At 49.5% G+C, this 15,166-nt stretch overlaps 1 protein-coding gene across 3 annotated transcripts in view; it reads left to right on the forward strand.

Annotated features, from left to right (window-relative positions):
- PRKCE (protein kinase C epsilon) overlaps positions 1–15,166 on the forward strand; it is a 551,430-nt gene that overhangs the window by 516,997 nt on the left and 19,267 nt on the right. For all 3 annotated transcript variants that reach the window (XM_017862726.1, XM_017862727.1, XM_017862729.1), the window contains one exon: positions 7,876–8,022. In XM_017862726.1, coding sequence (XP_017718215.1) covers positions 7,876–8,022 — 147 coding nt within the window. The remainder of the gene's footprint in view (positions 1–7,875; positions 8,023–15,166) is intronic.

The following is a 15,166-nucleotide window of genomic DNA, read 5'->3' on the forward strand; positions in this document are numbered from 1 at the left end:
TGACTTGCTCTTCTGGTGGGAAAAGGAGCTCATGTCTGTGCTTCCTGAGATGAGGCACTGTGTACATCTGTGTCCTCCAGCCTTTCAGAGGAAACAGAAGCAACTCAACTTTGCTGACATCACCTCTGCCACTTCCATCACTTCCTTACATGTGGCCTGTCTTCATCAGGGACCTGTGAGGGAGAACAGAGAGGAGGGGAGGGAGGGTGGGCACTGCCCAACTGTGTCCATGACAGCATCGCTGTGGCTCAAGAGCCAATCAGAGAAGATCTGGTCCACTGGAAATTCATGCAGTCCCGCTGGATGTAGACACATAACACAGAGACTGACTCTGCCCTAGGAACCATCCCTCACATGGGAAAACCCCTTATGCTTTCTTAGCACAGCCATCTCTATGATGTAACAATGCTTGTACTGTGTGAAGTAAGTGATGTTACCTGTCCCCTTTTGAAATCCGTGAAAGCTGAGGTGCAGGGAAGTTAAGCAAGAATTCTGCCCAAGGTCACCCCTCTGAGCTAAGACAGGACGAGGGTGACAGCCCAGGGACCATGACTTCCAGAACTTGACTTCTTCCACGCATCTGAATGCCCCAAAATTCAGTCGTTTGCACATTGTAGTCACAAAATTTGCCATCTTCAAGTGTCTTCTCTACTATTAGTTGCTTTTCTTGTTCTTTTAATCAACTTCCAATATTTACCTGATTATATGTATTTTATGAAGAATTTTTTTTTTTTTTGAGATGGAGTCTCACTGCGATGGCCAGGCTGCATTGCAGTGGTGCTCTCTTGGCTCACTGCAACCTCCTCCCGTGTTTAAGTGATTCTCCTGCCTCAGCCTCCTGAGTAGCTGGGATTACAGGCACCTGCCATCATGCCTGGCTAATTTTTGTATTTTTAGCAGTGACGGGGTTTTACCATGTTGGCCAGGCTGGTCTTGAACTCCTGACCTCAGGTGATCCGCCCACTTCAGCCTCCCAAAGTGCTGGCATTACAGACATGAACCACCGTGCCCAGCCTGTATTTTACAAAGAAATTTTATACCATTATCATAGGTAGAAAATCAGTATCCCTTGCCATAATGAATTAATGTAATTTTTTTTCAAGATGGATTCTTGCTCTGTGGCCCAGGCTGGAGTGCAGTGGCCTCTCAGGTTCAAGAGATTCTCCTGCCCCAGCCTCCCGAGTAGCTGGGATTACAGGCACCCACACCACGCCCAGCTAATTTTTGTATTTTTAGTAGAGATGGGGTTTCACCATGTTGGCCAGGCTAGTTCCTAACTCCTGACCTCATGATCCACCCACCTCAGCTTCCCAAAGTGCTGGGATTATAGGCGTGAGCCACCATGCCCTGCCTAATGTAAATTATTGTATACAAATTTTTGAAAGATCTAAAACCATTTTGTAGGTATCTGAGGATGCATGTACCATGTTTTAGAAAATTCCACATCAGAACATGTTACCCTTTTCTGTAGTTTTTTTTTCTCCTTCCTTTCCTTTTTCCCTTGCCTCATTCCTTCTTTCTCCTCTGCCCTTACTCTTCTCCCTCTCTCTTTCATTCATGCATTCTATGAGCTACTATCTATTGAGTGCTTCCAACATGCCAGGCATGGTGCTAGATGCCGAATAAGTATTGGTGAGCCCTGGTCTCTGCCTTGTGAAGTTTCCAATCCAGTGAGATTATTTATTATTTTTAATAAATTAAAAATATATCAATATGTAGCCACAATTGGGATAAGAGAAGGAGGCAAATAGAATATGTTCCTTCATGCATTCATTTATTAAACAAATATTTACTGAGCATCTAGTAATGACTATTTTATTCATTTATTCCATAAATATTTATTGGCAGGCATTATGCCAGGCACTGGAGATCCAAAGAACACAGTCCCTGCTAACAGACTAGTGAATAAATGAACAGACAAATGACTGTATATTGTACTCAATGGTAACAAGTGCAAAAACATGCAGCGGCTCAGGAAATGAGGAGTAACAGGCTGCATGGGGAGCTCGTGAGTCTGGAAATGCCTATCCCATGAGGGGACACTAAGGGGAGGTTTCAGTCAGGTGGCTACTGGGGGAAAGGATGTCTGTTCAGAAGGAACAGTGAGTGCGTAGGCCTTGGACTAGAAAACATCTGCCAGGGTGGACAGCCCAAAAGGAACTCAGGGAGAGTGGGTGCGAGGAGGGTGATGGGATGGCGGTGCCTGAGTATGCAGGGCTGCTGCTTCTTTTTTTTTTTTTTTTTGAGACTGAGTCTCACTCTGTCTCCCAGGCTGGAGTACAGTGGCGCGATCTCGGCTCACTGCAACTTCCCTCTCACCGGTTCAAGAGAGTCTCCTGCCTCAGCCTCCTGAGTAGCTGGGACTACAGGCATGCACCACCATGCCTGGCTAATTTTTGTATTTTTAGTAGAGACGGGGTTTCACTGTGTCAGCCAGGATGGTCTAGATCTCCTGACCTCGTGATCCCCTGCCTCTGCCTCCCAAATGCTGGGATTACAGGTGTGAGCCACTGCGCCCGGCCTGAGTATACAGGGCTTCTGATGCCAGCATGAGAGCTTCTAGTCGATTCCCAGTGCAGGGCTAGCCCTCGGAGAACCAGGCAGGGGAGTGACCTGGCTGGTACACCTAGAAGGTAGAACTGGCTGCTGGGGAGAGCATGGTTTGGAGGGTGCCTCTCCTGCCAGCCTCCAAAGTCCTCCGCCCTTGCCCCAAGCCAGTGAGAAGGCCTCAGGGGTAGTAGTCTTATTTAGGGGGACTAGTTTGTCCAACTTTCCAGATTCAATGTGTGTTCTGGGCTGGGCCTCTCACTCCGAGCTTGGTTCTTGCTACTCGTGGAAATGACTTCCGTTGCACTCTTCTGCCTTGATGTCCTCATACCCCCATTTCTCCTCAGCCCCCTGTGGCTCTTTGAAGCTTTCAGGAGCCCTGCCTTGGAGCCTCCCAGCCACATTCACTGGCTCAGCCAAGCCCTTCCGTGTTAAAGCCCTCCTTGTCCTTGCCCTCTGGGACTGGGTCTCCTCTGGTGTTGGGCAGCTGCCTCTCCATCTCCTTTGCTACCCCTTCTCCTGCTGCCCTCTGAGTGCCGACGTTTTCAGAGGTTGACTCAGTAGCATGTTCTCAGTGAGGCTTTTTTGTTTTTTTTTTTTTTTACAAAAAACTAAAACTTATCCCCTTCCCTATCCACCTTTATCCTGCTCAGTTGATCCCTAATAGCAGTTTCACTTTCTAACCCACTATATATATTATGTATTATGTTTATTGTCTGTTTTCTTCCACAAGATTGAGCTTCATGAGGGCAGGAACGTTTTCCAGCCTATTTCTCAGACGCATCCCAAGGATTGAGAACAGTGCCAGGCACATTGTAGGAGCTATGTAACTGGTGAAAAACAGAAACAGCTCTTAGCTCTCTGTTCTTTCCATTTTATCACAGATTGCAAAGTTAAATGCCTGCAGGAGCCCAGCAGGAGCCCTGGAAGGTGAACAGGACTGGGTGGGGCAGGGTAAATGGAGAACCCTGATGATCCCCTAGCAGCAATGAGGACTTCACCTCACCAGATCTGGCTTTCCAAGAGAAACACAAAATCCAGATTTTTATGTAAAATCTCGAAACGTTAAATGATTGTAACTAGTTCAATGAAATGATTATAACTAGTTCAACTGAGAGCCAAGGAAAACTTCGACCTAGGTGCCTCTTGGGTGACAGTCTTTGAGGGACCCCTGCTCTTCCCAGCTCCTTGCTGGTGTCACTCACCGGCCCCTGTTTGGCTCCTTCATGGATGGATTCTGATCACCGCCTCTCTTGTTCCTCAGGCCTGGGCCCCGGGTCCCCTGGGTACCCTGTGCTTTCCCCTGCACTGCACTCTCCCACCTCCCACCCTGCACTCAGGAAGGGGTATCCCCAGCCAGACCCATCTTCCAGCCTCCAGGCCTGTGTTTCCAGTTCCCTACTCACTTCCTCCCCTCGGCTGGCCAGGGGTCCCTCACATTCAGTATACACCCAAACAGCTCTGGATGGTCCCCCTCAAATCTGCTCACTCTCAAATTCCGTGGCTCAGTAAATGGCACCCTGTCTTCCTGTCTAAGCAGACCAGAAATGGGGTGCTATCCCTCTCTCCCCGTCACAGCTAGCCAGACATCAAGTCCATTCCCCCTGCTAACCTTTTCCATCTAAGTTACCTTTCCCCATCCTCCTCCCCACTACCCCCATCGGAGCCACCACCGCCTCTCCCTTGGTGAACTGCAGGACCTCCTAACTGGCGGGCGGGTGGCCCCTCTTGCCTCCTTCTCACCTCTGTAGAGTGATCTCTTAAGAATGCAAATCTAGCCATTTCATGCCTCATCCCCTACTTAAAACTCATCACATTGTGATTAAAGATCTTTATCTTCCACACAGCCTCCAGGGTCCTGCATCAGGCCCCGCCTCCCCCTCAGCCAGTCCCCGTCATCTACTGGGCTCTGCTGGACTATGTCCAGGGCCTATAGAATGCAAGTGTCTTTAGTGTTCCTTCTCCCCGACCACTCTCCCCCTGCCCTTTTTGCCTAGGTACATTCCTCCTTCAGGTCTCAGCCGAGGTGCTGCTTCTCAGAGAATGCTTTGCCAAGTTCCTTGCCCATCACACTGTCAGAGCCTGCTGTGCTTCTCTCGGGGCGTTCATCACAGTCTTCGCTAATTGATTCTCTAGCAGTGACATGTTTCTTCTCAGCCTCCCTTACTCTTCATGCCCTGTGAGGGCAGGAACCATGTCTCATCACTCACCACAGCACTTGGTGCAGAATGGAGACTCGTGTGTCCAAAGGAAGGAGAGAAGGGATTTTCATTGATGAGTACAGGGCACCTGCTAGGCCAGGCGTTCAGCGAGACTCTCAGTATCCAAAAGTGGCTCCCAGCCTCTTCCATTCTGACTTTCCTACAGGAAAGCACTTTAGGAAGGGCACGTCACCCAGTGGGAAGGAGCATTGCTTAGGGGGACTCGATTGTCCAACTTCTCAAATTCTGTTTTGTTCAGTTTATATATTTAGGCCTTAAATATTTCATTATTTGCTTGCTTGTTTGATCACATGCTATTTAAAAAAATACACACACAAAGCATAAAATGGGATACAGTGAAAGGTGTCTGTCTCATCCTTGCTTCCATCTGCCCATTTCCCACACACACTCTACTCATGTTTTGAGGCTTTTACATATCCTTCTGGAATTTCTTTAGATATATACAAGCAAATACAAATATAACTTATTTCTTTTTTCTGTATTATACAATTGTAGGAATGCTGTACACATATCTCATTTTCCTGTCAATGGTGTATCTTGCTTTTTCCACTCAATGAGATCTTGCAACAAGCATATCTTCACTGGTTCTGCCTCTACTTATACTTTGGAGCTGCAACTCCGAATCACTGCAGAGGACTCCCTTGGGTAATTAACTTGGGGTGGACATGGCAGCTTTTGCCTCCTGATTCCTGGAGCCCTATCTCTTTCCAGGTCAGCTGAGTAGCTAAGGGAAAACCTCAGCTGCACCCGAGGCCACCAGAACACTATGCCCAGCAGAGCTGGCCACCATCCCAGGCCCCAACACCAGCCCATCACACCTCCCTGTGAGTCCCCTGCCAGCATACCAGCGGAGTCCTTTTATTTTGGAGACCTTAGAGCAGTGGCCTTTAACTAGGGGCAATTTTGTCCTGTTCCCTTAGACATTCAGTAATGTCTGGAGATATTTTTGGTGCTGCTGGCATGTAGTACGTAGAGGCCATGGAGGCTGCTAAACTGCCTGCAATGCACAGGACAGCTCCCCCCACCCACCCTGCAAAGAAGTATCCAGTCAAAAATGTTAATAGCACGAAGGCTGAAAAACCTTGACCTACAGAGATCCAGAAGTTAGAAGTCATGCCTAACCGGTTAACCAGTTCGTAAGGGTGAGACGTTCATGAGAAGAGCATATTTTCCCCCTGAGAAGAGCGTCTGGCTCAGGGGCAGCTTCCTAAGATGCCCAAACCTCTATGTTTATCCCTGATCCTGATACTTCCCCTCCCAGAAAAGGGAAGACGGGAGGAGCTGAGGAAGTGAGGAGTCTACTACACCCTTGGCCTCAAAACACTTCATTTCCTCACACTGTCACTTGACTGCAGGGCCAGACCAGGATTTCCATGAGTCTACTGTGTCTCCGAGGGCTACTGCCTATGTGAAGGTGATGCAGAACTTTAGAGAAGGCCATTTGTATCATAGAAGTATGCAGTGCACAACCTGTGCAACAGTAAGTGGCTGTGCCGCAGTCTCCCTCTCTCAGCACTGTGCCCTGAGACCCAACCTTTAGCCCCTCACTCCATCATCATGATTTACTGAGTGTACAATGGGAACCAGGCACTGAGCCAGGTTTGGGGCAGATAAGACAGATTCCTAAATCATAGAACTCACCAAGGGGAAGAGATGTTTAGACAAATTATAATTTAAATAAACCAGAAGCATGGGGTCTACGGTATCAATAGAGGAGGGAATCTAGGGAGGCTTCACACATGAGTTAGCATTTTGAGTAGTTCCTAGAGAAGGCCTAGAGACTGGAAAGGGACTTTCAACCAGAAGGAAGAAAGAATGCAAAAGAACAGCAAGGTAGATAGACAGGGTTCAGGCTGAGGAGCTCCTGTGTGCCGAACTAAGGAGTATGGACATCATGGTGGGAGCCATCCAAGGAGTTAAAGTAGGGGTTACCTTGCTGACTTGTAGATGAGAAAGATGAGGCACACTGGTACCATTCCTGACTCACGCCTACTCTCCACCCCTTTCACTCTTTATCTGGGGCTATCCCCTCCAGTCGCATTGAACTCGAGGCCAGGTGCTTTGGTTCCGAGGGCACCAGGCAAGAAATAGTTAGAGGCTCTCTCCTTTGCTGATTAAGCCTGAAATTCTACCAAAGATGTATTCCTTTGGATTATAGTTTATTCTCTCAAGTTCCTCTGTTTAGATATTCAGCCTTCACACTACGAAATGTGACATTTTGTCTCTAACACACATACACATACATACACACACAACACACACATGCTGTTATTTCGGGTAGCTATCAGAAATATTCCCACCTACTGGCACTTTTTTCCCCCAAGATTGTATTGGTATACGTATGCTCAATTAAATTAATATTTACCCTCAGGACTGACTCAAATTTTAATAGGAATAACAAGTTCACCTGGGTGTGTGAGGCACACAAGACACCACCCAGAAAATATAAAACACATCTATGTGATTTTTACCTACAAGCATCGAAAAGGAATAAGCCTTTTTCTTGTTTTTTATCTTTTGACCTTCATGAGCATTTTGTGTAGAGATTGCAAATTCAAACATAAAAACAGTGGAGAGGGGCTGGGTCCAGGAATAGGAAAGGAGCAGGAGGAGGTATTAATACATTTGATCATTTACCTGGTCCTTATTCCTTACCTCAAAAAGGACTGTTGACCTCTCCGTGTAAATGAGTTTATTAGACTGCAGTCTCCCTGATGAGAAGACCTGAGAATCTGAGGGGGATCAGAGAGTAAGAGCCAGAGTTCCTAATCCCAGCTTGGCCCCTTGCTTGCTGGGTAACTCTGGCCCAATTAGCTGGCCTCTGTGTGCTTCTAGTGCCTCATTTATAATATAGAGACAATGATAGTACCTCGTAGGGTGAAATGAGTTGATACATGTACTAGGTCTAGAATGGTGACTGGGACATAGTCAACTCTATGTAAGAGTTCAAAAAAAAAACCCCAACAGATGTGGCCCCTGAAATTGCAAAGAACAGACTCGGGAGGCGATGCTGAAGATGCTGCCTTGGCTGACCTCCATCTGTCCCTCATAGCCTGTGCTGGCCAGGCCTCTGTCACTAATTCCGACTCTGTCCTCATCCCCACAGTTCATGACAAAGAATCCCCTCAAGCGCCTGGGCTGCGTGGCATCGCAGAACGGCGAGGACGCCATCAAGCAGCACCCATTCTTCAAAGAGATTGACTGGGTGCTCCTGGAGCAGAAGAAGATCAAGCCACCCTTCAAACCACGCATTGTAAGTTGTTCCCCGTGCATGCTCGGCACCGTGGGTCGGGCCCAGGTACTTGCGGGGTAGGCTGCGCACACCCGGGAAGAGTGGTCAGGGGATGTGTATTACAGCAAAAATGACAAAGGCCGGAGGTGGCTGAGGCTTTCCCTAAGACAGTGTCTTTAGGCCTCACATGTGTGCTGTTGAAAACATGTAACCTACTGCAGCAGCACCCAAGATGATGATTTACGTGGGCCACAGAACACCTTCTGTGTTAATATTCAATTTATTTATTTAGATTGAAAATGACTAATGATACTAGTTTTCCACGTATGGCAGAGACATAAGGTTTCTTTATGAAGAACTGGGTTTGTTTTCTAAATGGGTCAGTTTAAAGGCAAATATTAATTAAATATTAGCCGCGGTCATTCTGTGGAACTAGCACAGAGCGCGAAGCTGGGATTCACTGACTGGCAGTGGGAAGGATGGTCCTGCGGGGAGCTTCTGGGAGGCCCACTGCGTAAAAGCGCATTTCTGTGAGGTACCCTCTCCCTTCTCGGCCACACTTTCCCTTCTACCTTCCAGATTCTCAGGCCTGCTGTGATGCCAGTTGGAGGGGGCATGTAACACAGGGCAGTTGAAGCTCAGAGCTTTCAGTCTGGGCTTGATTCACAGAATAAAGACCATGTCCTGGCAGTGGCCTTCTGCTGGAATGGGACGAGGGTCATGTTGCAGTCCTTAAACTTATATAGTGTATGTGTCTTAATTCTGTTGTGTTGTAGCCCATTGAAGCAATCAGTCATTCAGACTGAAAATTGAGGTAGCCGACTGGCAGGCTTGTTGGGAGGTGAAGGGGATGTGCAGTGTAAGTTTACTAGGCAGGGGCCCCAGTGCTGTGGGGCTGTGGAACTGGGGTCCCAGGCAGGGAACACTTGCCATCAGGCAGTCAGCCCTCGATCACCTGGCATACTGTCAGATGAGCCCCTGCTCCCCTTCTCCAAGTGCAGAAAAGACCTTCCTGTGCCTTGTGAACCATCAGAGAGGAATTCCATTCTATTCAAGGAGATTTTCTGGGGAGCCGTTACTGACAATGTTGTGATTCTTAGAAATGTTCCACGGTGGGAGTGGGGGTGGGGGATAGTGTCCACCCAGTGGACGGGTGTGGTCCAGGCCTCAGCCAGACTCGAGCACATGGGGTTGAACGTCCCCGGATGCTTGGTCCCGTCACCGCTCCTCATTTGCTTCCTCCTTTGGTTTTCATGTTTTCGCTGGATAGCACAAGCTTGGAAGAGCCCAGATTTAGGATCACCTTCTTTCTTTGTAAATATCACTTCCTCTTCAGCCCATCTCCACCACAGCTCCAGGCCCACTATTCCAAGCCAGGAGGGCTTAGAGTCTAAACTCCCTGGGCCAACTGTCCCCTGCTGCCACAGGGCTCCCTGCACATGCCACAGCCTGCCCGATGGCTGGGGGCTGAGGACCTCTGCAAGTCACCTTTAAGGACGGGATTAACTGTGCCCCTGGCAAAATAAGGGAAATAGGACCCCAGAGGCCTCAAAAAGGAGGAGGAGAAACTAAAGTCTCAGATGGTAGGGTGAATTTTAATTTCTCTTTAATCTAAGTTAATCAGCCCAAAGAAGAATGAGAAGTAGGGCTAAGAATCCAGGCCCAACTAACAGAAACACAGGATGAGACTGAAGCTGAGGGGATTATCAGTGCAGGGCTACAAGATGGCTTAAACTTGAGTCTCCAGGTCTCAGCAAAACCACATTAAACCAGGCTTACGGAGCACCAGGCTCCAGCTGTACTGGCAGAGATGCAGGAGCAGCCCCTTCCTGCTTGGGGAAGAGTGGGGAGGACCAGTGGAGCCCCAGGGGGAACCGTCAGCAAGGGGTGTGAGGATAGAGGGTCTGGGGTGTGGCAGAGGAAGCCAGGGGGTTTTTGTTGAGAGGCCACGGGGTGGGAAGGAAGTAGGGAAGAACCTTAATCATAAAAGACACAAAGAAAGTTTTAGAGTGTGGATTCATGAAGAATCATCTCTCCCTGAGGTATAGCAGATTCCAGAACACTGCCAAAGCCCTTCCCAAAGCCCTGGCAGGCACAGGAATTCCTCACTGGGGCTCACAACTTTCAGTTTGAGACTTTGAGCCAATGACAGTGCAGGCCTTCTGAGAGGCATCCGTCTTTGAGCAGCACGTGGCAGGAAGGGTATGAAGAACAGGGTTGAGGTGAACAGGTGCGGGTCTGAGGGATGGGGAAAATCCCAGACAGAGAGGAGAGAGGAAGAGAGGGAAGGACAAACCAGGAGGGAGGCAGGCACATGCCTTACTCCACTAACATGCAGGCGTTGCCTTGCCTCAGACAGGCAGGGAGCCCCTTAAAGCTCTCCCTGGCCAGAAGTGAAGGTGCTCCTGTGGGCAGGGGTATGAGGGGGCCTGGGAGCCAGCAGGAGGAAATACATCCCTGGGTCAGGGGTCAGGCAGGAGTCCACCTCTGCCTGGGCGTCTAGAGCACAAGGGACCTGTGCTTTCTGTCCTTGGGCCTCTTGAGAGTTCCCTGCTGGGAGTAAAGAGCAAGAAAGACTCTGTTTGTTTTCTTTTGCCTGGAGGGTCAAGGAAGCCTTCAGGGTCCTTATCACCCCATGAGAGGCTGGCAAAGAGAAAGGATGGGGCTGTCCAGGAGCTCCCACCAATTTCAAAACTGCCTCAGTCTTCCTAAAGACTGACTTCTTCATTGCCTTGAAGGGATCTCCTGTGCATGTTCCCACTCTCCCTGCCTCCCCAGACCTTCAGAGTTCACCTCAATGCTCAATGCTGTGGAGAGGGGTGGGGTCAGGGGAGAGGGTATTGATTAGGTAAGTTTGAATTCAGTTGGGAGGAGAGAATTAGAACATCTGGAAAAAGGAAGGCTGAAACGGAAAGCTGACGTTGTTTAAGAGGTGTTTCTGGCCACACTTGGAGCTGAGTAATGTTGATCCTTAGAGAGTTCTCAGCTGCAGGTCTTTAAAGACTTCTTCAAGTTATTTAAATGTCTGACATTTACAACCTTGGCGCTAGAGATTTCTCTCAGGAGAAATACCAAAATTGGGGAAAAAAATAAAAAAGAGCAGTCCACATCTAGTTAGCAGGTTGGAAAAGTGACCCAAATCTGTCCCTACCTAAGTCGAAAGCTCTTTTCTGAAAAATGTCAATGGCACCAGCCCGAGTCATCTGTGGGCTTGTGTAGAAAGAGCAGAAATACATTTTAAATAAGATGAAAGCCCAAGGAGTAAAGCCCATGGCAGTGATGCACATACTGCGTTTCTCATCTCAGAAAGCCTCCAAAGACTAACGGGAAAACTCACTGGAGGTTTTCATGCACCATCGCACCCCTGTAACCAGTTCGGGGCTGACCCCGGGGATGTGGGTGCCTGCCTAGCTCAGGTACCAGCAGTGAGGTCAGGTGTGTGCTGCATGAGCAGAGTCAGCCTTACCATAGGCAAAACAGATGGCTGCCCACAGAGGCCACTGAGAGACACGGGGAAGCTGAGGTGCACCCCACAGAGGCCACTGAGAGACACGGGGAAGCTGAGGTGCACCCCACAGAGGTTGTCCTTCTATTCCGGGGGCAGATTGCCATCACAAGACAGGATTTCCTTGGACTTAAGGCTTCAAATAACTTGAGGACATGTGAGATGCCTTCCTAGAAGAACTGGGAAAGAAAGGGCTTTGACAGGGAAGAGGGAAAACTGGTTTGGATCCCAACATTGGGAAAAAGCCTCCAAGTCACCGGATCACAAGCAGCCAGGGACAGCGTGCAGTTGTTGGTCCTGGCTCTTTGACAGACTCCAAGTCAAAGGCAAGACACTGTGAGAAGGGAAAGGATCAAGTCCGTCAGCAAACACCGTCAGTCTTGCAATTTGGTGGTGGCCTCAAGGAGACATTGGGCATGTGTTTAAGCAAGCAAGGAAAGCAGCTGCACCAGTGCCCTAATCTGGCAAAACTGAATACGTCCAGGGGGATTCATTCAAGTGCCTGGAGCCCCTGAGGGAGCTCCAGGCTTCCTCTGTCTTGGGTTACCTCCAGTTGCTTCCAAGCCACGCCCTTTTGGCATCATACCAGAATGCTACCAGTCTCCAGAAACCTGAATTAATCCACTCCTCAGCTGGCCATACTGAATCTGGGTGACCTGGGGGGTGCCCTGCCTGTCTGATACAGGGAGGATCTGGTTTTGTCAGGTGGTTGGTGCTGGAGGTGAGGCTGGGAGAGGTCATGTCACTTACAAAGAGCCAGGATGCAGTGGCATATTTTTCCAGAGCTCCTGACCCTCTCCACTCTCACTACAAGGACAGAGCCCCTTCGTGGAAGAACCTGCCAGGCACAACAAGGCTGTACTCTGCCCAGGCTGGCTCGCTAGAGGCTGGGGGCCCCTGGGTCACCACCACAGAGGCCGAGGATGCAACAGCACAACAGCTTTCAGGCCTGACTTCCATTCCTGCACAGGAAGCCTCGCCCCTCTGAAGCCATCACCAAGGAGATTGTCCAGATTCATAGCTGGAATTTGGCCTCTGGTCAGGTTCCATCACATACCTCAATTGGCTTCTATTCCCCCCAGGCTTTTGCCTTCTTGAGATGTCTGCTAAGCTGAGATTCTGCTCCCCTGGCTCCTAAGCCTCCCTTGTCTAACCCCTGCCCTGACTCACCAGCTGTCACTAGTCCAACTGGGTTTCCTGACTACAGGCCAACATCCCTTTGTACTAACCCCCACCCAGTGCAGTTTTCAGTGGCCTCTGCTTCAGCGTGGAGACTTTCCTGTCTTTCGTTCTCTCAGCTCTCTTACGTATTCTCCCTCCTCCACTTTCCCTTTTGTATTCCTGTTGTTCACCCTCTGTCCACCCACGTAATGAACTGAGTTTGTGCAAGCGATGTGCCATCAACACCAAACCAAAGACTTTGCACCATCACGTACTCAAATCAATTTTCCGGGGTGGCTTGCTGCAGAGCAAGGACACACAGTGGGGGGCTGTTTGGTGGCAAATACCCCAGCACTGAAGAGTCGGGGAGACAGGAAAGCCAGCAAGGCTGGAGTCAAAGCCTTTGATGCTGGAGAAAATCTCCAACCCTAGAATTCATTGTTCTATCCCATTGGGGATTTCATCCCACGATAATGGCATGGTCTAATTGCCAATGAAAGTTGCACATTTTGCTTTTGTGTTACTGGTGGGCTTGCCTTCTTTGGGGACTGTAGGGGCAGAGCGATGTGTTTGGTGTGGTTGAAGGGCACCATCTGACCTTGCAGATCCTGGGGACGTTCTGCTCACTCCTGGCTTCCCTGCTATGTACGCATTCCTTCCCCTCAAAAGCGTTCAGCCCTGAGACTCTGGCTCCCAGGGCTTCAGCACTGGAATGGGGGGAAGCCAGCTTAGGAGGGAGAGATTTGCCTCCCCCAGAAACCTAGTTGTCCTCAGTGAAAGCCAGAGGCAATGAGGGAAATGCTGGCCAAGTAAACTTCTCTTTGTGTACATGTTCTCTCTTTTCAAGTTTGCTTCAGTGTGAATGTCCCTCTTTAAGGTAAGGCCTCCAGAGTGGGGAGTCTCTCCAGGTAGGTGAGCCCTCAGGCCCGGTGACATGGAGGCCCCTCTCAACCTCATGATCCGTTTCCATCCAGCCATCCGCGCTGCATGGCGGGACCCCCGAGGGAGGCCTCTCCTGCATGCTCCTGCATGACTGGGCTGTGCTGAGAGAAAATCTGGGAAGTGGGCTCGAGACCCGCACACTTCACCAACTTAGCGACCTGAGGAGGAGCCCTGTTGAACAGGCAGCCCCTTCCCCTAAAGCCAGCCCACCTGCCTAGGGACCACCAGATAGCGTGGGTTGTGATGATGGAGGCCAGTTATGACACCATCCTCATCCTCTGTCCTGGCAGAGCTGGGGCAGGAGCAAGGCTGCGTTCTGCAGCCCCTCCTGAGGACATCCCCCTGGACCGTGTCCACCACATCCAAGCGGCTTACCATCCAAGAGGCTACAAGAGCCCTTACCATCCTAGAACCCGTACCATCCAAGAGGCTACAAGATCCCTCCAAGAACCAGGGCTCTGATCCAGGGCTGGAGGGCATGGGAAAAGTCCAGAAACCTGTTTTTGGTGGTTGGCCCAGCAGGTGGCATGGTACAGTGGACAGGATACTGGCTTTGACTTCTGAGAGACTTGGGTTGGAATAAAATTGCTATCACAGGAAAGCCATGTGACACTCAGAATTCACCTCACCCCTGGACCTCTGGCTTCCTTGAGCCTCCTTATCTGTAAAATTGGGTTACTATGAGAATTCTTCCCTCATGGAATTATAAACAGGAATAGCTGGGTACTGTGGTTCCTACCTATAATTCCAGCACTTTGGGAGGCCAAGGCAGGCAGATCACTTGCACTCAGGAGTTCGAGACCAGCCTGGACAACATGGCAAAACCCTGTCTCTACAAAAATGCAGAAAGTAGCCAGGCGTGGTGGCATGCACTTGTAGTTCCAGCTACTTGGGAGGCTGGGGTGGGAGGATTGTTTGAACCCAGGAGGTTGAGGCTATAGTGAGCCATGTTCATGCCACTGCACTCCAGCCTGGGTGACAAAGTGAGATTCTGTCTTGAAAAGAATTATAAACAGGAATAGATAATAAGTCTAAGCTACTTTGTACACTGTAGATTCCCAATGAATTTTAATTCCTCTCTCTCCATTCACCACCCCTACCCTGGCCTTTTAAAGGCCCTCTTCTTCTCATCCCCAAACTCCAAGAATCAAGAGTTAAGAATTGCAGGAGGTTGGTGTGATGTTTGGAGGCTGGGTTTTGGAATCAGATGCAACCAGGTTCTAATTTGGGCTGTGGGATATTGGGAAAGTCACCACTTCTGTCTGAGCCTCAGTCTGCTGATCATAGCACGGGGGTTATAAATATCTACCACCCAGGGTTGCTGTGAAGAGTCAACAAACCTAATTACATGAAATGAGTAGCACAGTGCCTGATACAGGTGAACACTTGGATGGTGTTGATGCTGATGGTGAGGAGGACAACAGGAGACTGAGGCCAAGGGAGGCTGGACTGCATAACACTCCTGTCCCAAAGGGGCTGAGGAGCCAGGAGTTCAGATGAGGGGATGGTACCATCCAGCAAGGCACCAGCCATTACAGGGCAGAAAGCATCTGAAGA

The sequence above is a fragment of the Rhinopithecus bieti genome, unplaced genomic scaffold, assembly GCF_001698545.2.
Source record: "Rhinopithecus bieti isolate Rb0 unplaced genomic scaffold, ASM169854v2 scaffold_61117, whole genome shotgun sequence".
In the NCBI taxonomy this organism is placed as follows: Eukaryota; Metazoa; Chordata; class Mammalia; order Primates; family Cercopithecidae; genus Rhinopithecus; species Rhinopithecus bieti.